This window comes from Geotrypetes seraphini, chromosome 1 (assembly GCF_902459505.1).
Source record: "Geotrypetes seraphini chromosome 1, aGeoSer1.1, whole genome shotgun sequence".
Taxonomy (NCBI): domain Eukaryota; kingdom Metazoa; phylum Chordata; class Amphibia; order Gymnophiona; family Dermophiidae; genus Geotrypetes; species Geotrypetes seraphini.
The window spans coordinates 493,677,592-493,697,039 of NC_047084.1; the positions used below are offsets into that span (position 1 = coordinate 493,677,592).

The 19,448-nt window shown below is 39.9% G+C and overlaps 1 protein-coding gene across 3 annotated transcripts in view; it reads left to right on the plus strand.

The window, feature by feature from the left end:
* The window catches only part of VPS13A (vacuolar protein sorting 13 homolog A), a 489,236-nt gene that overhangs the window by 98,415 nt on the left and 371,373 nt on the right, over window positions 1-19,448 (plus strand). For all 3 annotated transcript variants that reach the window (XM_033927056.1, XM_033927035.1, XM_033927045.1), the window contains exons 15-17: window positions 2,834-2,966; window positions 8,034-8,128; window positions 9,163-9,305. In XM_033927056.1, coding sequence (XP_033782947.1) covers window positions 2,834-2,966; window positions 8,034-8,128; window positions 9,163-9,305 — 371 coding nt within the window. The remainder of the gene's footprint in view (window positions 1-2,833; window positions 2,967-8,033; window positions 8,129-9,162; window positions 9,306-19,448) is intronic.

Genomic DNA, 19,448 nt, shown 5'->3' on the forward strand with positions numbered 1-19,448 from the left:
TTAAAAAAAAAATAAAATCAACCAAATTCGAATCAGAGTGCAATGTTAAGCTAACCATCAATGTTAATTTGTAAAATCTGTTGCTGAAGTATGTGATCTGGCAGCTGACTGAACTGCTCTCAAAAGATGTTGCAACAAGCTTCTTGAGGAAATGTCCATAGATAAGGTGTTAGCCATATACTGTATGAAGGCGTTGAAAAGTTTGGTAAAAAAATCAAGTTAAATATCTTTAAAAATTTGACAAAACCTATTTTTTTGATGGGATGGAAAAACTGGACACTTGCTGGACTAAGTGTACAGTCCTCAATGGAGACTAAGTAGAGAAGTATAACAGTTTTTTAAAAAAATATTTAACTCTTCTTTTTTTTTACCGAACTTTACAAACCATCCTCGTAGACTTGGGAAAGCCATTCCTTTATCCCTTGAAATGAGCTATGAGAAATTTGATCTGCTTTTTGAGATCTGCCAAGTACTTGTGAGCTAGACTGATCACTGTCTGAGGTAAATACTTGGTCAGACTCCACATGACATAACTTATCTCTGTATTTTCCAGTAGTTGGAACCGCAAGATCAGTGTGAGATTTTTGCGTTATAAAGGATTGTTAGTGTTGAATCAACCTAGTTTTTCTTTAAAAATAAGGGGACAAAAATATTGGATGTTGGTGGTATCTTTTGCAGCAGGTGGTAATATAGTGGGGACTTTAGAAAAATTTATAAGATGTACATTTGCTCTCTTCATAGTATTTCCCAAGAATTCCCCCTGTATTGTAAGGTTAGATTCTCTTTAAATAATACATTTCCTATTGTCAGATTCTTCACTGTATTTACTTTACAAGCCTGCATATCTGAAGTTTCCATGGCTCCTTAATTGTACCACTACCCTTACAAATCGGAATAGATTATACATTTGTCCAATCAAGAACATCCACATTTGTGACCCAGTCTCTCCAGCCCTACACTCGGCTCACTGGTTATCCATCAGCAAATGTATTTTTAAGGACCTAATGCTGGCCTACAAAACTTTCCATTTATATGGTGCCAGGTTACATATCCGCTAAACTAATACCCTACACACTCAGATGACCACTTCGCTCTAAGGATGAGAAACGACTTAACGTATTGCCAGTACGATCCCTCCACCTCGAAACAGCTCATAAGCGATCCTTCCTAAACTATGGAGTCTATTACCCCTGCACATCAGATCATTGGAGGACATGATGAACTTCAGGAAAGCAGTGAAAGCTACCTCTTCCAATGACCCAACTACAGTCTTTCTACTCATATGTTTAGACTAAGGAAATAACCACACTTGAATCCACATAAACCTACTAATGAACCTGCAGTCTATAAATCAAAGCAAATTGTTGATAAACTATGTTAATTGTTATGCTAAACTGCGTTCAGATCACCCCTTCCACTGCCTCAGTCAATTAACTGTAACCCGGATATTTGTATAAACACCCATGTCGGTAACTTCTCCAGTTTGTATCAATCTTTGTACGTTAACTTGTATCTCCTCGAATTGATAACCCCTCCAGTTTAACTGATACTTCTTCAGTGTGTTAACCGTATCCCCTCTATTATGTTTAACGCTTTAAACCTGTTCTGAGCTTTCTGGGAGGACGGGATATAAAACTAAATAAAGAAATGATTTTCCTAACTTTGAAATTGCTATCTGTACAGTCTCCAAATCGAGTTGGTCATGGTAAAACAAATTCAAATAGTTCAAACAAAACTGGTGATCCTTGTAGATTTGAACTGCACCAGACAAGGAAAAGCCAGGAGGGGAACCTGCTGCATCCCTTTCTAAGTATTAGGTATACTAGTGGTATCCCAACTTAAGTCAGTCCTCATCCTCCTTGAATGTTCACACTTATCAGCCTGCCCTGCAGCATGCCCAGTGTTGTTGCATAGAGCCAAAATGCTTTTGTGATATACAAGGGTCATTTCATAAATAATGCACACTATTTTCTTTAATTTACATGTTTTATTTTATTTATTTATTTTTTTTTTCAAATACAGTCAAACCTCGGTTTGTGAGTAATGCGGTTTGTGAGTGTTTTGCAAGACGAGCAAACTGTAACTCGCAAACCGAGCATTGACTCTATATGCGAGCCACGACCCCGGGAACTGGCAGTATTGCTCCCTCTGAGGCCACAGGCCTCCTCCCCCCCCCCAATGAGAATCTCGGTGAGATCCAGAAGGCCTTGAGCATGCGTAGATGCTCAAGGCCCAGCAGCAGCCCAGCAGAAAACCGGCGGCAGGCACTTTCTAACACTGGCAGTGCATGGGTAAGGACAGGGCCGGTCAGTGGGGGAAAGGAGGCAGCGCTTGTGGCCTCAGGGGGAACATGGGAGTCGGGGTGTCATGTATTAACTCTGCCATTCCATGTCCCAAAGGAGACTACAATTGTCGCACATAATAAAATGAAATACAACTTGTTCTTATCCTCAAAACAGCATTAATCTTAGTCAGCATTTATTATTGCAGTGCATACCGATGTGCCCTTGTGTTTAGAATTGGTCACACCATGAGAAAATGTGGATGAATGCCGTGATGGATAGTTTATCTTCATTCTGGTTGATTGCAAGCTGGGGCTTGTTGTTTTTTTAATGTCCAAGAGTGAGATTATTGTTGAACTTCTGTGGGGTTTAGGTTTATTTTCTTTATTTTAATTTTATTCTGTGTATATTTGGTTGCTATTAGTTTTTTTACCTTAGGAGCTTGAACTACCATTTAGAGCATCTTTTCCTTGAATTTGGGTCAACTGCATTTTGCCAACTAGAAACGTAGTTAGAAATTGTTTTTCTTATTTCCTGTTTTTATATCATAGGCAACAAAGGCTGGATTAAAGATTTACCGACCTGGAGTTAAAGATGAAGATGAAAGCAACAAGGGTTGGTTTGGTTGGATGTGGGGCTGGTCAGGAGGAAGCAATGAAAACCAGCAAGTAGCGAAATCTGGAAGTGAGTGCTCTACAGTATTCCATTTTTATTTGTGCTAAACATGATTAGTTGTATTTATAGGTTAATAAAATCATGTGTGTGTTCTCTGTCAAATGTCTAAGGAACTTGTGAGTTAGCTTTAGGTAATTGTTGCTTAGCACATCCTTAGGTAATTGTTGCTTAGCACATCCTTAGGTAATTGTTGCTTAGCATTGTTGCTTGCTGTTCATAACCGCTAAACCAATTTTTTTGGCAAAAAAGAACCCCAGGCACACACTTTTGGCAGAATGCATATACAGTTGGTTCTCTGTATCTGTGGGGGATTGGTTCCAGGACCCCCGCGGATACCAAAATCTACAGATGCTGAAGTCACTTGTTTCCTCCCGCACTGCACCACATGGTCTGGTAGCACTCTGTATCAGGTCCCCCGCCCCTGGTGTACCTTGTCATCAGGTATGTCTTTGGCCTTTCTGGGCCCCTACAGCCGCAGCCAAACTCAAAGGCTGTGGCCTTCATCGGGCCTGTCCTCTGACCAAGCCCGGGGTGGGAGCTTGACACAACTAGGAGACACTCGATGGATTTACAGAATAATACTTTTAAAACCAATAGGAGAAAATATTTTTTCACTCAGAGAATAGTTAAGCTCTGGAACATGTTGCCAGAGGATGTGGTAAGAGTGGTTAATGTTGCTAGTTTAAAAAAAAGGTTTGGACAAGTTCTTAGAGGAAAAGTCCATAGTCTGCTGTTGAGACAGACATGGGAGAAGCCACTTCTTGCCCTGGATTGTTAGCATGGAGACAGTATACTGGGTTAGATGGACCATTGGTCTGACCCAGTAAAACTATTCTTATGTTCTTAGCTTCCTGGATGGGCCAGATCAAAGGGAGAGGCCCAGTGCACCTGCAGCTTTTGAATATGGTTGCTGCTGTTGCTGTAGGAGATGAGCAGGGCCAAAGACATGATGGCAAGGTACACTGGGGTGGGGAACCTGATATAGAGAGTCGCGGTAGAATAAATCCATGGATCCCAAACCCGTGGATATGGAGGGCTGACTGTACAAGTGGAACTACAACTTTGACCTTATTATTATATTGTCACTTGCACATCAGTAAGCAGTGTCCCTAAAGTACAGCTGCTTATTTACAGTTTTCTTTTTGTAAACAAAAGAGCACCTCTGACTTTAGTAAAATGAGGGAGTAGTTGAGGAAAAAGCTAGCAACATGGGAGGATATAAGAAGTTGAAAGTTAGTAATTCAGTGTGAAAGAAGCGATAAAAATGGATCGTTATGCGAGAAATGTAAACAAAAGCAAGGTGAGAAAGAAACCCCACATGGTTCACCAAACAAGTATCAGAAGGAATAAAGGCAAAACAGGTGGTATTATGAATTACAAAAGAATGCAGAAAGAACATAGAAACAAATACCAAATAAATCTCAAAAGTGAAGAGAGCAAAGCAGCTGACACACCTGAATTCCTTCTTTCAGGAATGGGGAGCACTTCAGATTGATCTTTTACCTAGTGAAGAGAATGCAAAGATTCCCTCTACATATAGCTTTCAGTGCCTTAGCAGTTCCTTGGATTTGCTCATTCTTCTATGCTTATCTTCCAGCTTCTCTTGTACTGAAAGTTCTACACAAGTTGCAAGAAAGATGACGCACCATAATTCTTAGTATTCTGTTGGCCTTGCCAGAATTTATTCCCTCTGCTTGAGAGTCTGTTAGTTTTAAACCCCTCACCCCCCCAAAAAAAAAAATCTGTTGCAATTTCAGCACTGATTACTGAACAGGAGGGCTGTCTTTTTCATCCAGACCTGAAGTCTCGCCTTCACATCTTGGAAATTGAGTAATCTTCAGTTTTTGCATTCAGTATTCCACTGCCTAGTATACCAACCTTCTCTAGATGATCATGCTTTTTTTAAACCTGTTGCTTTACTAATTGCCATGAGTCTATCATGTGTCTTCCAAAGATGATGATACAGTATCTGTACAGCCTTTATCTTGGCCTTCAATCTCTTCTGTTAGAGCACACCTCCATGTGCTCTTGCCTTATGCTCCAGTGGATAGCCTTCCAATATCACAGTAGCATACCGTGGCTCATTTCATTTTCTTTTTTTAGTCCTTGGAGTTAAGAAGAGGCAAATACTGCTTTTCTTATGGTCTGCTTTTGTTCTCCATTTTGGATTTTGGGGACCTTTTGCCTTGTTGTTTTCTTATTTCATGAAATGCTTGCTTCATGTAAGGTACCAGTATAGAAGCCCCCTGTTCTTGGGTACTAAATTTGATACTCACTCCCGTTTAGGAAGTTTCCTTTTGAACCTCTGAACGTGGCACTTTTCAAGTTCCTGTTGTTGAAGATACTGTTCTAGTTGGTTACTTTAGCTAGAAGAGTAAATGAACGTCAGGGTAATGTACAAACTTTTCATGCAGTTCTTGCAAGAAGTGATTTTATTTTTATTTATTACTATTAGGATTTGACTTGCACTTTTTCAAGTCAAGTTACATTCAAATACAGGAAACCTGAAAATAATATATCCTACCTTCAGTCCAAAACCCTATTCAAATCACCTGGATTATACCCCCAGGATACTTGAGCTCAAAAATGAAATTGCAGATCTACTATTGATAAACTGTAACCAGTTGTTAAAATTATCCATGGAACATAACATAAGAATAGCCTTGAGTCAGACCAATGGGCAATCTAGCCCAGTATCCCAGTATCCCATCTTCATGGAAGCCAATGCAGGTCACAAGTACCTGGCAAAAACTCAAATAGTAGTAACATTCCATGCTATCAATCTAAGGCAAGTAGTGGCTTCCCCCACAATTGTCTGTACCAATAGCAGACTATGGACTTTTCCTCCAGGAACTTGCCCAAACTTTTTTTTGCTATGGGGATGAATAAATACATGGATAAAGAGCCAGTTGATGTAGATTTTCAGAAGGCTTTTGACAGTCTTTCATGTGAGATTCCTGAGAAAATTAAAAAGCCACAAGATTCAAAACAGCAATATTATGTTGTGTATTGGGAACTGGTTAAAAGATAGAAGACAGAGTAGGACAGTTCTCTCAATGGAGGAAGGTGAGTGCTGGAATGATTTGTACTGGGATCAGTGCTTTTTAACATATTTGTATATTTATCTGGAATTGGAAATGACAAGTGAAGTGATCATACTACAGAAAACACAAAACTGTTCAAAGTTGTTCAATCACATATGGACTATGTGAAATTGCATAATGACCTTGGGAGGCTGGACATCCAAATAGCAGATGAAATTTAATGAGGACAAGTGCAAACTGATGCACATTGGAAAGAATAATCCAAATTATAGCTACATGACATTAGGTTCCACATTGGAAGTCACCACCAAGGAAATAGATTTTAAGGCTCTCCATAGACCATACATTGAAATCTTCTGGTCAGTGTGTGGTGGTGGCCAAAAAAGTAAACAGAATGCCAGGAGTTAGTAGGAATGGACTAGAAAACATTACCCTCTCCTCAAGTCACTTCAGTGACTCCCTATCTGTTTCCAAACTCCTCTTACTGACCTATAAGTGTATTTGCTTCGCAGCTTCTCAGTTTCTCTCTTTTATCCTTGGACAAGCAGGCAGGGGTAATGTCATCCACGGAGCCTGGTACCGACAGTACTAAAAGTGTACTGTCACTTTAAACTTTCTAAGAAGCTTTGAGACTGCCCGCACCGTATATACACGTGTACCTTTCCGCCTGACTTTGGCTCACGGTTCCAGATGAGATGGTCATTTCAGCCAAGCAATTTTAACATAGTTAACATAGTAAATGATGGCAGATAAAGAATTCATTTTCTTCCTAAGTTCCAACCTCCATCCCATTCAATAAGTTAGGGAGTCCTACATGTGTGGATATGCTGCCTGCTTGTCCAAGGATAAAGCAGAGTTGCTTACTACAACAGGTGTTATCCAGGGACAGCAGGCAGATATTCTTACATCCCTCCTACCTCCCCTGGTTGGCTTTTTAGCTTGCTTAGGGAACTGAGGAGCCACAAACCAACGCTGAGCAGGAAGGCACTTGCGCAGTGTGGTCAATCTCGAAGTTTCTTAGAAAGTTTAAAGTGACAGTACACTTTTAGCACTGTCCGTACCAGGCTCCATGGATGATGTCACCCACATGTGAGAATATCTGCCTGCTGTCCTCGGATAACATCTGTTACGGTAAGTAAATATGCTTTATCCTTGGATAAGCACAATAGTGAATAGATGTTCGTAATAGGGTCTGATGAATAGTTCTGTTAAGTGACCTGGATCTGCCACTGCTGCAGGATACTAGGATCGTAGACCATTGGTCTTATGTAATATGACATTTTCTGTGTTATTTGCTTCCCCTTGACTGTTTACGTAAACCCAGCTGATTGTTTCCTTTTTTTATTTGCTATAAACGGAACTTCTTGAAACACAGTACAAGTGATTATTTTGATAGCATAAATGCATAATTTTCTTTAAACTTACCATGAGCTGGATTTAGCACAATTCATTCTCATATCTTAGAACTATTAATGTTGCATTGGCAGAATATGTCATTTAACATTTTTTGAAGTCAGAGATACACTGGTGTACTTAGAAAAGGTTGGGCAATTACAAATAAACTAAGTACAAATATGCGTACACTCTTCAAAGTATGAAATTATTGCATATATAAAACTAGAGCCCAGAACTGTGGTTGTCAGGTTACTTGGATATGTAGAAATAAGAGCCAGTAAAGAAGCTATAGGTGAAATCTCTTTATTGGACAAAATATAATCTGTGACTCGCTTTCTAGAGTTTTTCTCTTCCATCTCAAAAACTCATCTCCAGATATGTTAAAGTTAAGTAAAACAAAACAAAATAAAGGTATTGCTTGCAACTTGTTTGCTGACCCTTATTTCTAAGCTAAGTTTAGTATAAGTGTAACTCGAGGCTAGAACTGAAATTAGGAACTCTTTTTTTTTTTTTTTTTAAGTCATAAAGATAAGCAGAAGCTTTAACAGTGTTATGTTATGTTGCATTTAACTAAAAACATTACAAATTAGCTTTTATTTTTTTGGAAAATGTTTACTAGTGACTTTTATTGTGACAGGCCTTGAAGAATTGATGACAGCTGAAGAAAAGAATAAACTCTATGCAGCTATTGGATATAGTGAAGCATCTGTTGATCCAACTTTGCCCAAATCGGTAAGCGAGATCTGGCTAGTTCTCCAGAGTTCAGGCTTCTCTGCCTTAAACTTTATGCTTGACTAGAGAATTGAAGAAAATAACCAGAGTTCAGTTTTGTTTGCAATATCTTTTTAAGGGTAAAGGACATGCTATACTGCTTTTTTTTTTTTTTTTGTGGTTACAGTCAAAGCGGTTTACATATTTTAGACAGGTAGCTCTTTTGTACCTGGGGCAATGAAGTGTTAAGTGACTTGCCAAGGGTCACAAGGAGCTACAGTGGGAATCAAAATCACAATTAGGGTGCTAAGGCAGCTGTTCTAACCTCTAGGCCAAGGGTGTCAAATGTCAGTCCTCGAGGGCCGCAATCCAATCGGGTTTTCATGATTTCCCCAATGAATGTGCATGAGATCTGTTAGCATACTAGAGTAAACAGAGAGGGAGGAAGAGTTACATTTTTGAGAATAACCAGGTTTTCAGATGTTTACGGAAGAATTGGAGGGATTCCTAAGAGGGGAGGTAAGGTTGTTCCAGAGCTCAGTGATTCTAAAAGGGAGGGAGGAACTTAGTTTTCCTACAAGGGACAGCAGGCAGATATTTTTACAACCTACCCACCTCCCCTGGTTGGCTTCTTAACTGGCTTATCTTAACTGAGGGACTGCGCACCTACATTGGATGGGAAGGCATTCGCGCATGTGCAGTGCGGGCTGATCGCGAACTTTCTAAAGCTTAAAGTTGCAATTCACTTTTCAAGTGTCCATACCGAACCCATGTGTGAGAATATCTGCCTGCTGTTCCTAGATAACACCTGTTACGGTAAGTAACTGTGCTTTAAAGATAAAGCAGCATTTTATTGTAGTTCTTTTGCTGCTTAAATATTTTTGATTTTAGAATGTAAACCAACCGGATGGGCTAGTTAGCACAGGTAGTATAGCAAGTTTTAATAAACGACAATAAATAACACTTTTCAGGGTCTAATATATAGATATAAAAATGTTAAAAGAAGATATTTGGGAATTGAAAAATAAGTGTGTTTATATTTTATGTTTTCTTAGTATGAAGCCATGAAACTTTCAGTACAGCTGTTAAGCATGTCTATATTACTACGAGAAGACAAGAATAAACCAGAGCTGATGAACTTTGCAGTAATTGGTTTGAGCACAAGCATAAAACAGCGACCAGGAGCACAAGCAATAAAGTAAGCTTTAATGTATAAATCTGAAATCCTTTGGGTATTTTATGTTTAAACAACTAGGACAGTGTATCACACACTGTGTGCTGTGGCACACTAGTGTGCCTGCTGAGATTTCAGGTGTGCCATAACACACTGGCGAGGAGGAGAGTCGTCCACGCCAGCTGACTGTCTGCAGGACGTGCCTCTTGCAGTGAGAGGCACGTAGAAACATAGAATATGACGGCTGTACTGTAGGAAGACAGCCAGCGTGGACGACTCTCCTCCTGGCTGGCATCTCTCCTCCTCTCCCTGTACCTCCCGGATCCCTCCATCGAAGTGGGTCGCAGCAAGATGGGCCTCAGCGCACTTCCGAGTGCCTTCCGAATGGGGCAATGCATTTACTGTGCCGCCAGCCGGAAAGTTTTGCGAGACACTGAACTAGGACAACTGACCATTTTAAGAGTATAATTATAATAAATTCATTGGGGAAATCCTGAAAACCCAACTGGATTGAGATCCCTGCACTAAAGGCAGTATAGTCAGTGAACATAAGAATTGCCATACTTGGGACAAATCGAAGGTCCATCAAGCCTAGCTAGATATCAAATAGTAAAAAAGATTTTATGCTGCTTATCCTAGGACTAAATAGTGGATATCCCCAAGCCATCTCAGTAATGGCTGTGGACTTCAGCAAAAAAATTAGAGTTTATAATTTTATAATTTATAATTTTTATAATTTTTGTTGCCCTTCTTTGTACCTTTTCTAATTCCGCTATGAATTGCACACAGTATTCCAGGTGTGGCTGTACCACAGAGCAATACAAGGGCATTATAACATTTTCATCTTTGTTTTCCATTCTTTTCCTGATAATTCCTAGCATTCTATTTGCTTTCTTAGCTGCCATCGCATATTGAGATGAGGGTTTCAATGTATCCTCAGTGATGACACCTAGATCTTTTTCCTGGGCAGTGACTCCTAATGTGGAACCCTGCATCACGAAGCTATAGTATGGGTTCTTCTTTCCCACATGTATCATTTTTGCACTTACTCACATTAAACATCTGCTATTTTGACACCCAGTCTCACAAGATTCTTTTGCAATTTTTCACAATCCTCCTTGCGATTTAATAACTTTGTGTCATCAGCTAACTTAATTATCTCACTAGTTATTTCCATTTCTAGATCATTGATAAATATGCTAAAAAGCACCGGTCCAAGCACAGACCCCTGGGAAGTCCCACTATTTACTCTTCTTCATTGAGAATATTGACCTTTTAAACCTATTCTCTGTTTTCTGTCTTTTAACCAGTTCTTAATCTACAATAGGACATTACCTATCCCTTGACTTTTCTAATTTCCTCAAAAGTCTTTTATGAGGTACTTTGTCAAATGCCTTTTGAAAATCCAAATATACAATATCAATTGGCTCACCTTTATCCATATGTTCATTCTGTTTTATTCCCTGCATTAGCCTATTTGATGACTAGACATTATAGTTTCATGGTGTAGGATTTTAATAATAATTTTATTTTTATATACCACCAAAGTCATAATAGTTCGAGGCGGTTTACAATAAGAAGTACTGGACAATCAGTGAAAAACAATACAAATCATCAGAAATACATACAGGATAAAAAGAAAAATTAAAAATTACAACAATGAATCCTTAGGTTACAAATCGATCAAACAACTGCATTTTTACTAATTTTCTAAAATTAAAGTAAGATGGAGCACGCATAATAATATTACCAAGCTAGTCATTCATTTTACCTGCCTGAAAAGCAATAATCCTATCCAGAAATCTTTTAAAATGATAAGCATTTACTGTTGAATAAGCAAACATATGGATTCTGCGTAAAGGCCTATTAAAATGGTCTAAAAAAAATGAGAAACCAGATACGCAGGAGCCATACCAAATATTGATTTAAAATAGATACAGGAAAATTTAAACAGAACTCTTGCCTCCATCGGTAACCAGTGTAGTTTTTCATAATAGGGAGTAATATGTTCCCATTTTTTTTTTCAAACCAAAAATTTTGTACAGTTTTTTTTTTTTTTTTTTTTTTAGCATGTTTTAATTATTAATAGTATTGCTACCCAGCTTAGGGCACAGCAGAGGCAGTATATAAAATTTCCTAAATATATGAAAACTATACTTAACAAAAGGAGGCTGTTGTTTTTCCATTGTCAAATACAGGATGGGTCAAAAGTAGGTATACAGTATTTATTCATTATTTCTTTTTATTGTATAGGTATTGAACAAGTATAATATACTACTGAATGCTGATCAAGTAAAAGCGAAATGATGTAACTGATACAAAAACTTCACATGAATGTTATTCATGGCACCTGTAAAATAAAAAGAAATGATGAATACAATGCTGTATTCCTACTTTTGGCCCACCCTATATGTAGCATAGATAGTTTTCATCAGATAGGGTTTTTTTTCACCTCACAGTGTGGTTTCTGATAATGTACAATCAGAAGGAAGCGTGCAGAGATTTGAGTGATAATGAGAGCCAAGTACATGCTCAAGTCCAAAGAATACCAAAAGTGAAAGCAAATGTTGGCACCTGTTTTTTTACATTTTAACGATGAGCATCAAAAAAACAAACACACAGTTTTTTAAATGCTCGTATTCTACTTAGCCTGTTAGACCGGTATAGTCCTTTATGAATGGGTTAAACTTCACTGTGACCAGCAGGTGGAGACTGAGACCAAAACTTGTATATTAGATGAGACTCCCCCTTCCCCTCCAGTCTTTCTCAGTCTCCAGCAGTGTGGTAAGACTAATTCGGCTCCCCCTCTTAGAGCTGTTGGAATTTGTTTAGGACTCCTGGGTTCCCTTTTTGTGCTGGATGGAGCTTAGACAGGTCCTGTTTGGGGATCCGTCTGACCTAAGGGGTGTCAAACCCGATGGGTCTCGTTCTGGGTCCCTTCCCCCTCCTCCACCTTCCTCCATTTTTGTAGAGGTGCTTCAGCCGGCAGCCTGGCCCCGTGGTTGATCATGCTTCCAGCTTTGAGAGCCGTGGAGTCTGTTCTTCATAGTGGGGGGGGGGGGAGGATAACACCTGGGAGAGATAACACCTACATCAACACTAATGTTAGAATAGGGTCATTAAATCCAGTGGCGTACCGAGCATATATGACAGCCAGTGCTGATCATTTTTTAACAACCCCCTCCTCTATATAAAAAAAGATATTTTTTGTAATAATCCATGAGTCACTCAACAAGAGTGCACCTAGGAAAAGGCAGCATCTTAAACACTGCAGTGAGCACTAAAACACTTACACACGCAATGTAAAACTTAACAAGCCAGATCCTGCACAGTCAATTGATCCTGTTCAGTCGATGCTAACAGAAAGCCATGTCCTTTTCATACACACAGACAGATACACCTTCGCCCAATATGGAATAATTACAAACTAAAAATAAAACTATGTAGACAAAAGTTAAACTGAACCGCCAAGAAACCAGACTCTGCATACAACACCACAAAAACAGGAATACATGTCCTCTAATACTGTGCAAAATATAAAGACAGTAGATGTAAATTTGAAAAAAACTGCTACATAATAATCACCACTTTACAAATTAACAAATAGAAATAAAAAAATAATGAGAATTAAGAAAATACCATTTTATTGGACTAATCCATTTTTCAATTAGCTTTCAGAGGCCAAATCTTTCTTCAAGACAGTACAGCAGGGGTGCCCACACTTTTTTGGCTTGCGAGCTACTTTTTAAAATGACCAAGTCAAAATGATCTACCAACAACAAATTTTAAAAAACACATAGCACTCTGTACGAAGAGAAAATGTTAATTATCATTTGTATTCGGGGTTTTTTTAAGAGGTCAAGGCAGATGACTTTAAAATATGCAATGTCACCTCAGTAACAACCATACAAAAATAGACAAATATACCCTCTCCCCTTTTACTAAACCACAATAGTGTTTTTTTAGCGCAGGGAGTTGGGCTGAATGCCCCGTGCTGCTCTCGACGCTCATAGGCTCCCTGCGCTAAAAAACACTATCACGGTTTAGTAAAAGGGAGCCATAGTGCAAAATATAGACAGCAGATATAAATTCTCAAAACGGAAACATTTTGATCACTAAATTGAAAATAAAATCATTTTCCCTACCTTTTTGTCTGGTGATTTCATGAGTCTCTGATTGCACTTTCTTCTGACTGTAAATCCAATATTTCTTTCTTTTTGCCCCTCTTTCTGCCTTTTCATTCTGTCTCACTTTCTTTCTCTCTCCCCCCTGCCTGCCTTTCTTTCTCTTCCCCCTGCCCCCTCTTTTATTTCTGCCTTTCTTTCTTTCTCCTTCTGCCTGCCTGTCTTTCTTTCTCTCTCCCCCTGCCCCCCTAAGCCATTGCACCGATTTCTCCACTTCCCCGATTCTTTCCCTACCCCCTAAGCCACCATGACAATTTCTCCCTACTGCTTCCCTGAGCCAGGCCAGGCACTTATAAGCGCTGGACTTACAAGACTTCGCTCCCTTCCATGCATCATCTGTCCTTTCTCTTTGCCTCTTCCACCCAGCCTCTGCCCTCTCTTCTCTATACCCCTTCCACCTACTGTCCACCCTTTCTCTGCCCTTTGCATCCACTATCCACCCTCTCTGCCCTTTCCAACCAGTGTCCGCCATCTCTCTGTTACATATGGCATCCCTCTTTCTATGTCACTTCAATAAACTGTATATCCTGTGCCCTTTCTCTCCTGTGTACATGATTCATTTCAACTTCACCCCCTTCCCCATGCTCTGGCATCTCTCTCTTCTCCTTTCCTTCCTTCCTTCCTTCCCACTCCATCCCTTGGTCTGGCATCTCCCTCCTTCTTTAGTTTCCTTTCCTTCCCCCCATGCCCTGGCATCTCTCGCCTTTCCTTCCATCTCCCCCTCCCACTCCATTATCTGGCATCTCTTCTCCTTCCTTTCTCTCCTTCCTTCCTTTCACATGGTCTGGCATCTTTCTCCTCCCCCTCCCCCATATGCCTGACATCTCGTCCCCCCCCCCTTCCATGGTCTGGTAGCTCCTTTTCTTTCTTTCACTCCTATGGTCTTGGCATCTCTTTCTTCTCCTCTCCCTTCCCTGGTCTTCCTTCTCCCCAATTGGGTGCTGCAGCAGCAGCCCTTCTCTTCCCCTCCCCTCCCTAATTGGGTGCAGCAGCAGCATTTCTCTTCCCCCCTCTTCCCCAAAATTGGGTGCAGCAGCAACATTTCTCTTCCCCCCTCCCCCAAAAATGGGTGCAGCAGCAGAACATTTCTCTTCTTCCTCCCCTCCCCCATTGGGTGCAGCAGCATTTATCTTCCCCCTCCCCCCTTGGGTGCAACAGCAGCATTTTTCTTCCCATCCCTCCCATCGACAGAGTCACAAGCTTCCCTCCATCACTGACCTATCTTCCATAGGAAGCTTGCAACTTGCTGCTCTTCCTTGCTTCGGACCTTCCTCGTTGCCGGGCCCTGCCTTCGCGGAAACAGAAAGTAGGCAGTACCTGGCAGCGAAGAAGGCTTGAAGCACGTAAAAGCAGCAAGTTGTAAGCTTCCCAACGTCGTTGACCTGTCTCCTGCCTTAGCCGATAGCAAACTCATGCTTCGGGGCTCTAAGGTGTGCGTGCTGGCTTCCCTTCTCTTCTCCTTCCCCCAGGACATAACTTCCAGTTTTGGAGGGAAGAGAAGGGAAGCCAACACGCACACATTAGAGCCCCGAAGCATGAGTTTGCTATAGGCTAAGGCGGGAAATCTCCAAGCCGGTGAGAGGTGGTGTTTTTTAAAAAAATGTTGAGCAGGATTCGTGATAGATGTGACATGTATATCCTGGACATATGGATGATTCAACTGGATTCTACAGACCTATCTTTTCACTTGTGTATGCTGGACACCCTGCTGGAAACTACAGACATATTTTCCCATAGCCAGGCCCAGACTGTTTGCAATGCTAACAATGATGTTCTTGTTTCCCTGCTGGGAGGATATCCCTTCAAGGTTATGCTGAACTGTTATCACTGCTATATGACTTCATAGACTTCATATGCCAGACACCATAGAAAGCCATAAAACTTTTATAATGAGCAAGGAGCTCTGCTCATGTGGGTGTAACGAGATGAAAGAACTTGGTACCAAACCATGGGTTTCCTGTCTCCCAACCAAGCTATGGGAACCAGACAGCTGGATTGTTGAAAGGTCATCTTTGCCAACTTTTCATCTTACAAGGACACCAACTCGAATATGCACAGAATTGTAACACCTCTAATTAGCAGCTGCATGTCTACGTGCTGAAAGAAGAAAGTTCAACAACAGTTCTCTGTTTCTGCAAGGCCCCCGGTGGGGGTGAGAGAGAGGCGTGGACGGATGGGAAGAGTTAGATGTACATTATTTTTATGTACCAATAGGGAATTACATAACCAGAATTCAGGGATGGACTTTCTTGGTACAAAGGAAGAATTACTCTGTATAAAAAAACACGTGCATTCTAGAAAAAGCCAGAGAGATTCACTTACTTATGCTACGGGGAACTGCTAGCCCCCTGCTAAGCATATGGGTGCAAATTCTTCTCTCCATTGCATATTCTGAACTGACAATATATTTTTTTCCAATATGTCTTTGCTGCTGTAATACTGTAAGTTTTTTATACTAACAATAAACAAATATTGTCAGTTTTGGAAGATACAATGCCGTCTTGTAGTTATTCTAATGAGGTAAACAAAGCAGCCTTTTACTTCAGATTGCAGCCGGGCGGTTATCTAAATTAGCTGGGCGGAGCGCCCGGCTAAAAGGTCCTATGGAGAATACTGGACTATACCGATCTACCAGGTGACACAGAAAGATAAATTAGGTTCTAACCTGCTAATTTTCTTTCTGTTATCCTGTAGACTGGTATAGTCACCCACCCACGTGCAGATTTTTCTGCGGTTTCTAGTATTTTTCTAGGGCTGGGGAAATATAAGAACAGCGGCTATGGCTCAGCTGGCTTAGTTGGTGAGCTGTGGGGATATTTTATATACTAGTTTTTTTTGTTCTATACCTGTTCCAACAGTTGTTACCATGAGTTTGTTGTTTTACACTCCTGTTCGGAGTGTTACTACCGTTTCAGTTTAGTATTTCTAGGTTCTGCTTGGCTATTTAGCAGACTGGTGGGGAAGGGGGAGTCTCACCTAATATATAAGTTTTGGTCTCAGTCTCCACCTGCTGGTCACAGTGAGGTATAACCCATTCGTAAAGGATTATACTGGTCTACAGACTAATAGAAAGAAAATTAGCGGGTAAGAACCTAATTTCTCCTTTAAAAGCATGGAAGAACAGCATTAATGTATGCTTGCACTTCCAGCTTTGTCTGGGCATACGCAGTAGAGCCACACTTACCAAATGCTTCAGACATGGACTTCTCCTTGCTTTCATTAGTGCCAATTAACTGTGGTTATCATTTGTATAAGACTTTTTTTTAGCATTTGTTCAAAATTTCCTTGTGTTCCTTTCTGCTTTATAGGCTTGACATTAATCTGCTCTGCGCCAAGCTTTGACTATCAACCCCTATGTAAGCTAGGTGTGCCATTAGAATGGCTCTTTGTTGCTATGCTAGCACTTTCATGGATAAGTGTATTCTTTAAGTACTAGTACGCTATACATTTACATGCCCAAGGGGTAGATAAATGTAGATGTCTAGATTATAGAATTGCTTTTCACGTAGTTGAATATCACTGTTTAGATGTAAGTTAGATGTCTTCAGTAACAGCACCTTTGGAGCACCCCAGGTTCCATTCCCTTTCTAATGGATATCCTCAAAGTTGCCACATAGAGAAAACCCACCCTGTATCTCTTCAATCTGTATATAATATAGGTAACAGGAGTTTTTTTGTTGTTTTATATTTATATACGCTAGTTTATCTATTTCACATTTTTTCCATGGAAGAAATTCAGTAATTAGAGGACCTTGATAATTACTCACAATTAAGTCTATATCCTACAACAAATGCTCTTAAGAAAAAGGCACATAGTAGGTATACCCTACTCTGGATATCTTGGTCTTATTAAAGAATCTCTGGAATTTAACAACAAATTCAAGCTGGATGGCAGAAAGGATAAAAGATTACCCAATTCTTATCTCTTTAAGACCTCGACCTCCCTTTGGTAACTCTTTACCCAACATTCATTACCTTAAGAAATATTATGACATCGCTTATGCTGTTCCTGCAAACTTTTAATGTAATTCTTGTTAATTTTGATGTAATCCGCCTTGAACCGCAAGGCATTGACGGAATAGAAATCACTAATGTAATGTAAGAGGAGGCTGTGAGCCTGCATTTGCTCCTGACGAAGGAAAAGAAACGGTACTCTGTCTGGGCAACCAGTCTTCATGCCTAAAATAAGCATATTTCTACCATTTCTGTTATTGATTTTGTATGTACAGCTTGAACAGACATAGATATTTTGAATCCAATAAGCATATTTTTTTGAGTGATTTGCCCTCTTTATTTTTTTTTTATTTTTTTCACATGAACAATTATACACACTTTAGCACATTTCATGGAGGAATATAAGATATATAGGATATACCTACAATGTGCCGCCATTAAAAGTGCATTTGTTGTAGGATATAGCCCCGATGGACTTAATTATGAGTAACTATCAAGGTCCCATAATTACTGAATTTCTTCCATGGAAATAGATAAAATAACTAATGTATATAAATATAAAACAACAAAAAAATTCCTGTTAGTTATATATACAGTGGTGCCTCACACAACGAACTTAATTCGTTCCAGGAGCAAGTTTGTTATGCGAAAAGTTCGTTATGTGAAACGCGTTTTCCCATAACAATACATGTTAAAAAAAATAATTCGTTCTGCAGCATAAAATATGCTAAGATGACATAAAAAAAGATAAATTTGTCAAAATGGTGAAAATGGTGGTCTTGCTGAGGCCAAACTCTTTGACGAGGTCACACTGTTTTACCCCACATTCACTCCTTCTAATTATTTCCCGTTTCATTTCAACAGAAATCACCTTCCTGCTTTTTTTAGAAGCCATGATATATAAAAAATATTGAGTTTATCTTAAAAGGACGACTGTATACAGTGAGAGAGGGCAGTTAAGCGCAGTGACTAACGACTGCCTGCAGTGCCTGCGCGGAAGGATGCAATACATCGGCAGCTCGGGCGACTTCGTTGTGTGAAACGAAGTTCGTTGTGTGAAACGAAGTTCGTTGTGTGAAACGAAGTTCGTTGTGTGAAGTTCGTTGTGTGAAACGAAGTTCGTTGTGTGAATCAAGACATGAAGTTTGTTGTGTGCAGCGTTCGTTGTGCGAGGCGTTCGTTATGCGAGGCACCACTGTACATTGAAGAGAGACAGGGTGGGCTTTTTTCTATGTGGTACTTTGGTATAACCTCCCCCCCCATTTCAAAAAAATTGTCTAGACTTTGCGGTTAAGAGCATCCTCATTCAACCTCAAGTATTAAAAAAACACGTGGGTCAGTAGTGCTGCTGACAGCATCCATAGAAACATAGAATGTTTTTGAATGTTGAGTTGGGATTGTTTGCCATCTTTAAAAATAATGGAAGATGTTCAGGGGAAGACTTCACTTCAGATTAGAGAGTTGCGCGGGGACAGAAATCCCACCCGTCCCCGCCAAAGTCCCACCTGTCCCTGCGAGGAATCCCTCCGTCCCCACCTGTCCCTGCGAGAAATCCCCTCCGTCCCCGTAAGGAATCCCCTCCGTCCCCGCCCGTCCCTATAAACTACATACAGAAAGTTATTTCATTTAATTTTGCTACTGAATTAAAGGCTCTGGTAGAAACCCATTTAAAAATAAGCAAAAAGACTTTATTAATTTGGAAATATTAATTGGGAAGAATACATACTTTGTAAATGGGTTTTTACCAGAGCCTCTAATGTTTATAAATTTTTATCAACACAACTAATATACTACTTTATCCTGAAGCAAAAAAAAAAAAAAAGAATTTTTTTCCTACCTTTGTTGCCTGGCTTCTGCTTTCCTCATGTTTTTTTTTTTTTTTTATTTTTTATTAGGATTTTATATACCGCCTATCAAGGTTATCTAAGCGGTTTTACAATCAGGTACTCAAGCATTTTCCCTATCTGTCCCGGTGGGCTCACAATCTATCTAACATACCTGGGGCTATGGAGGATTAAGTGACTTGCCC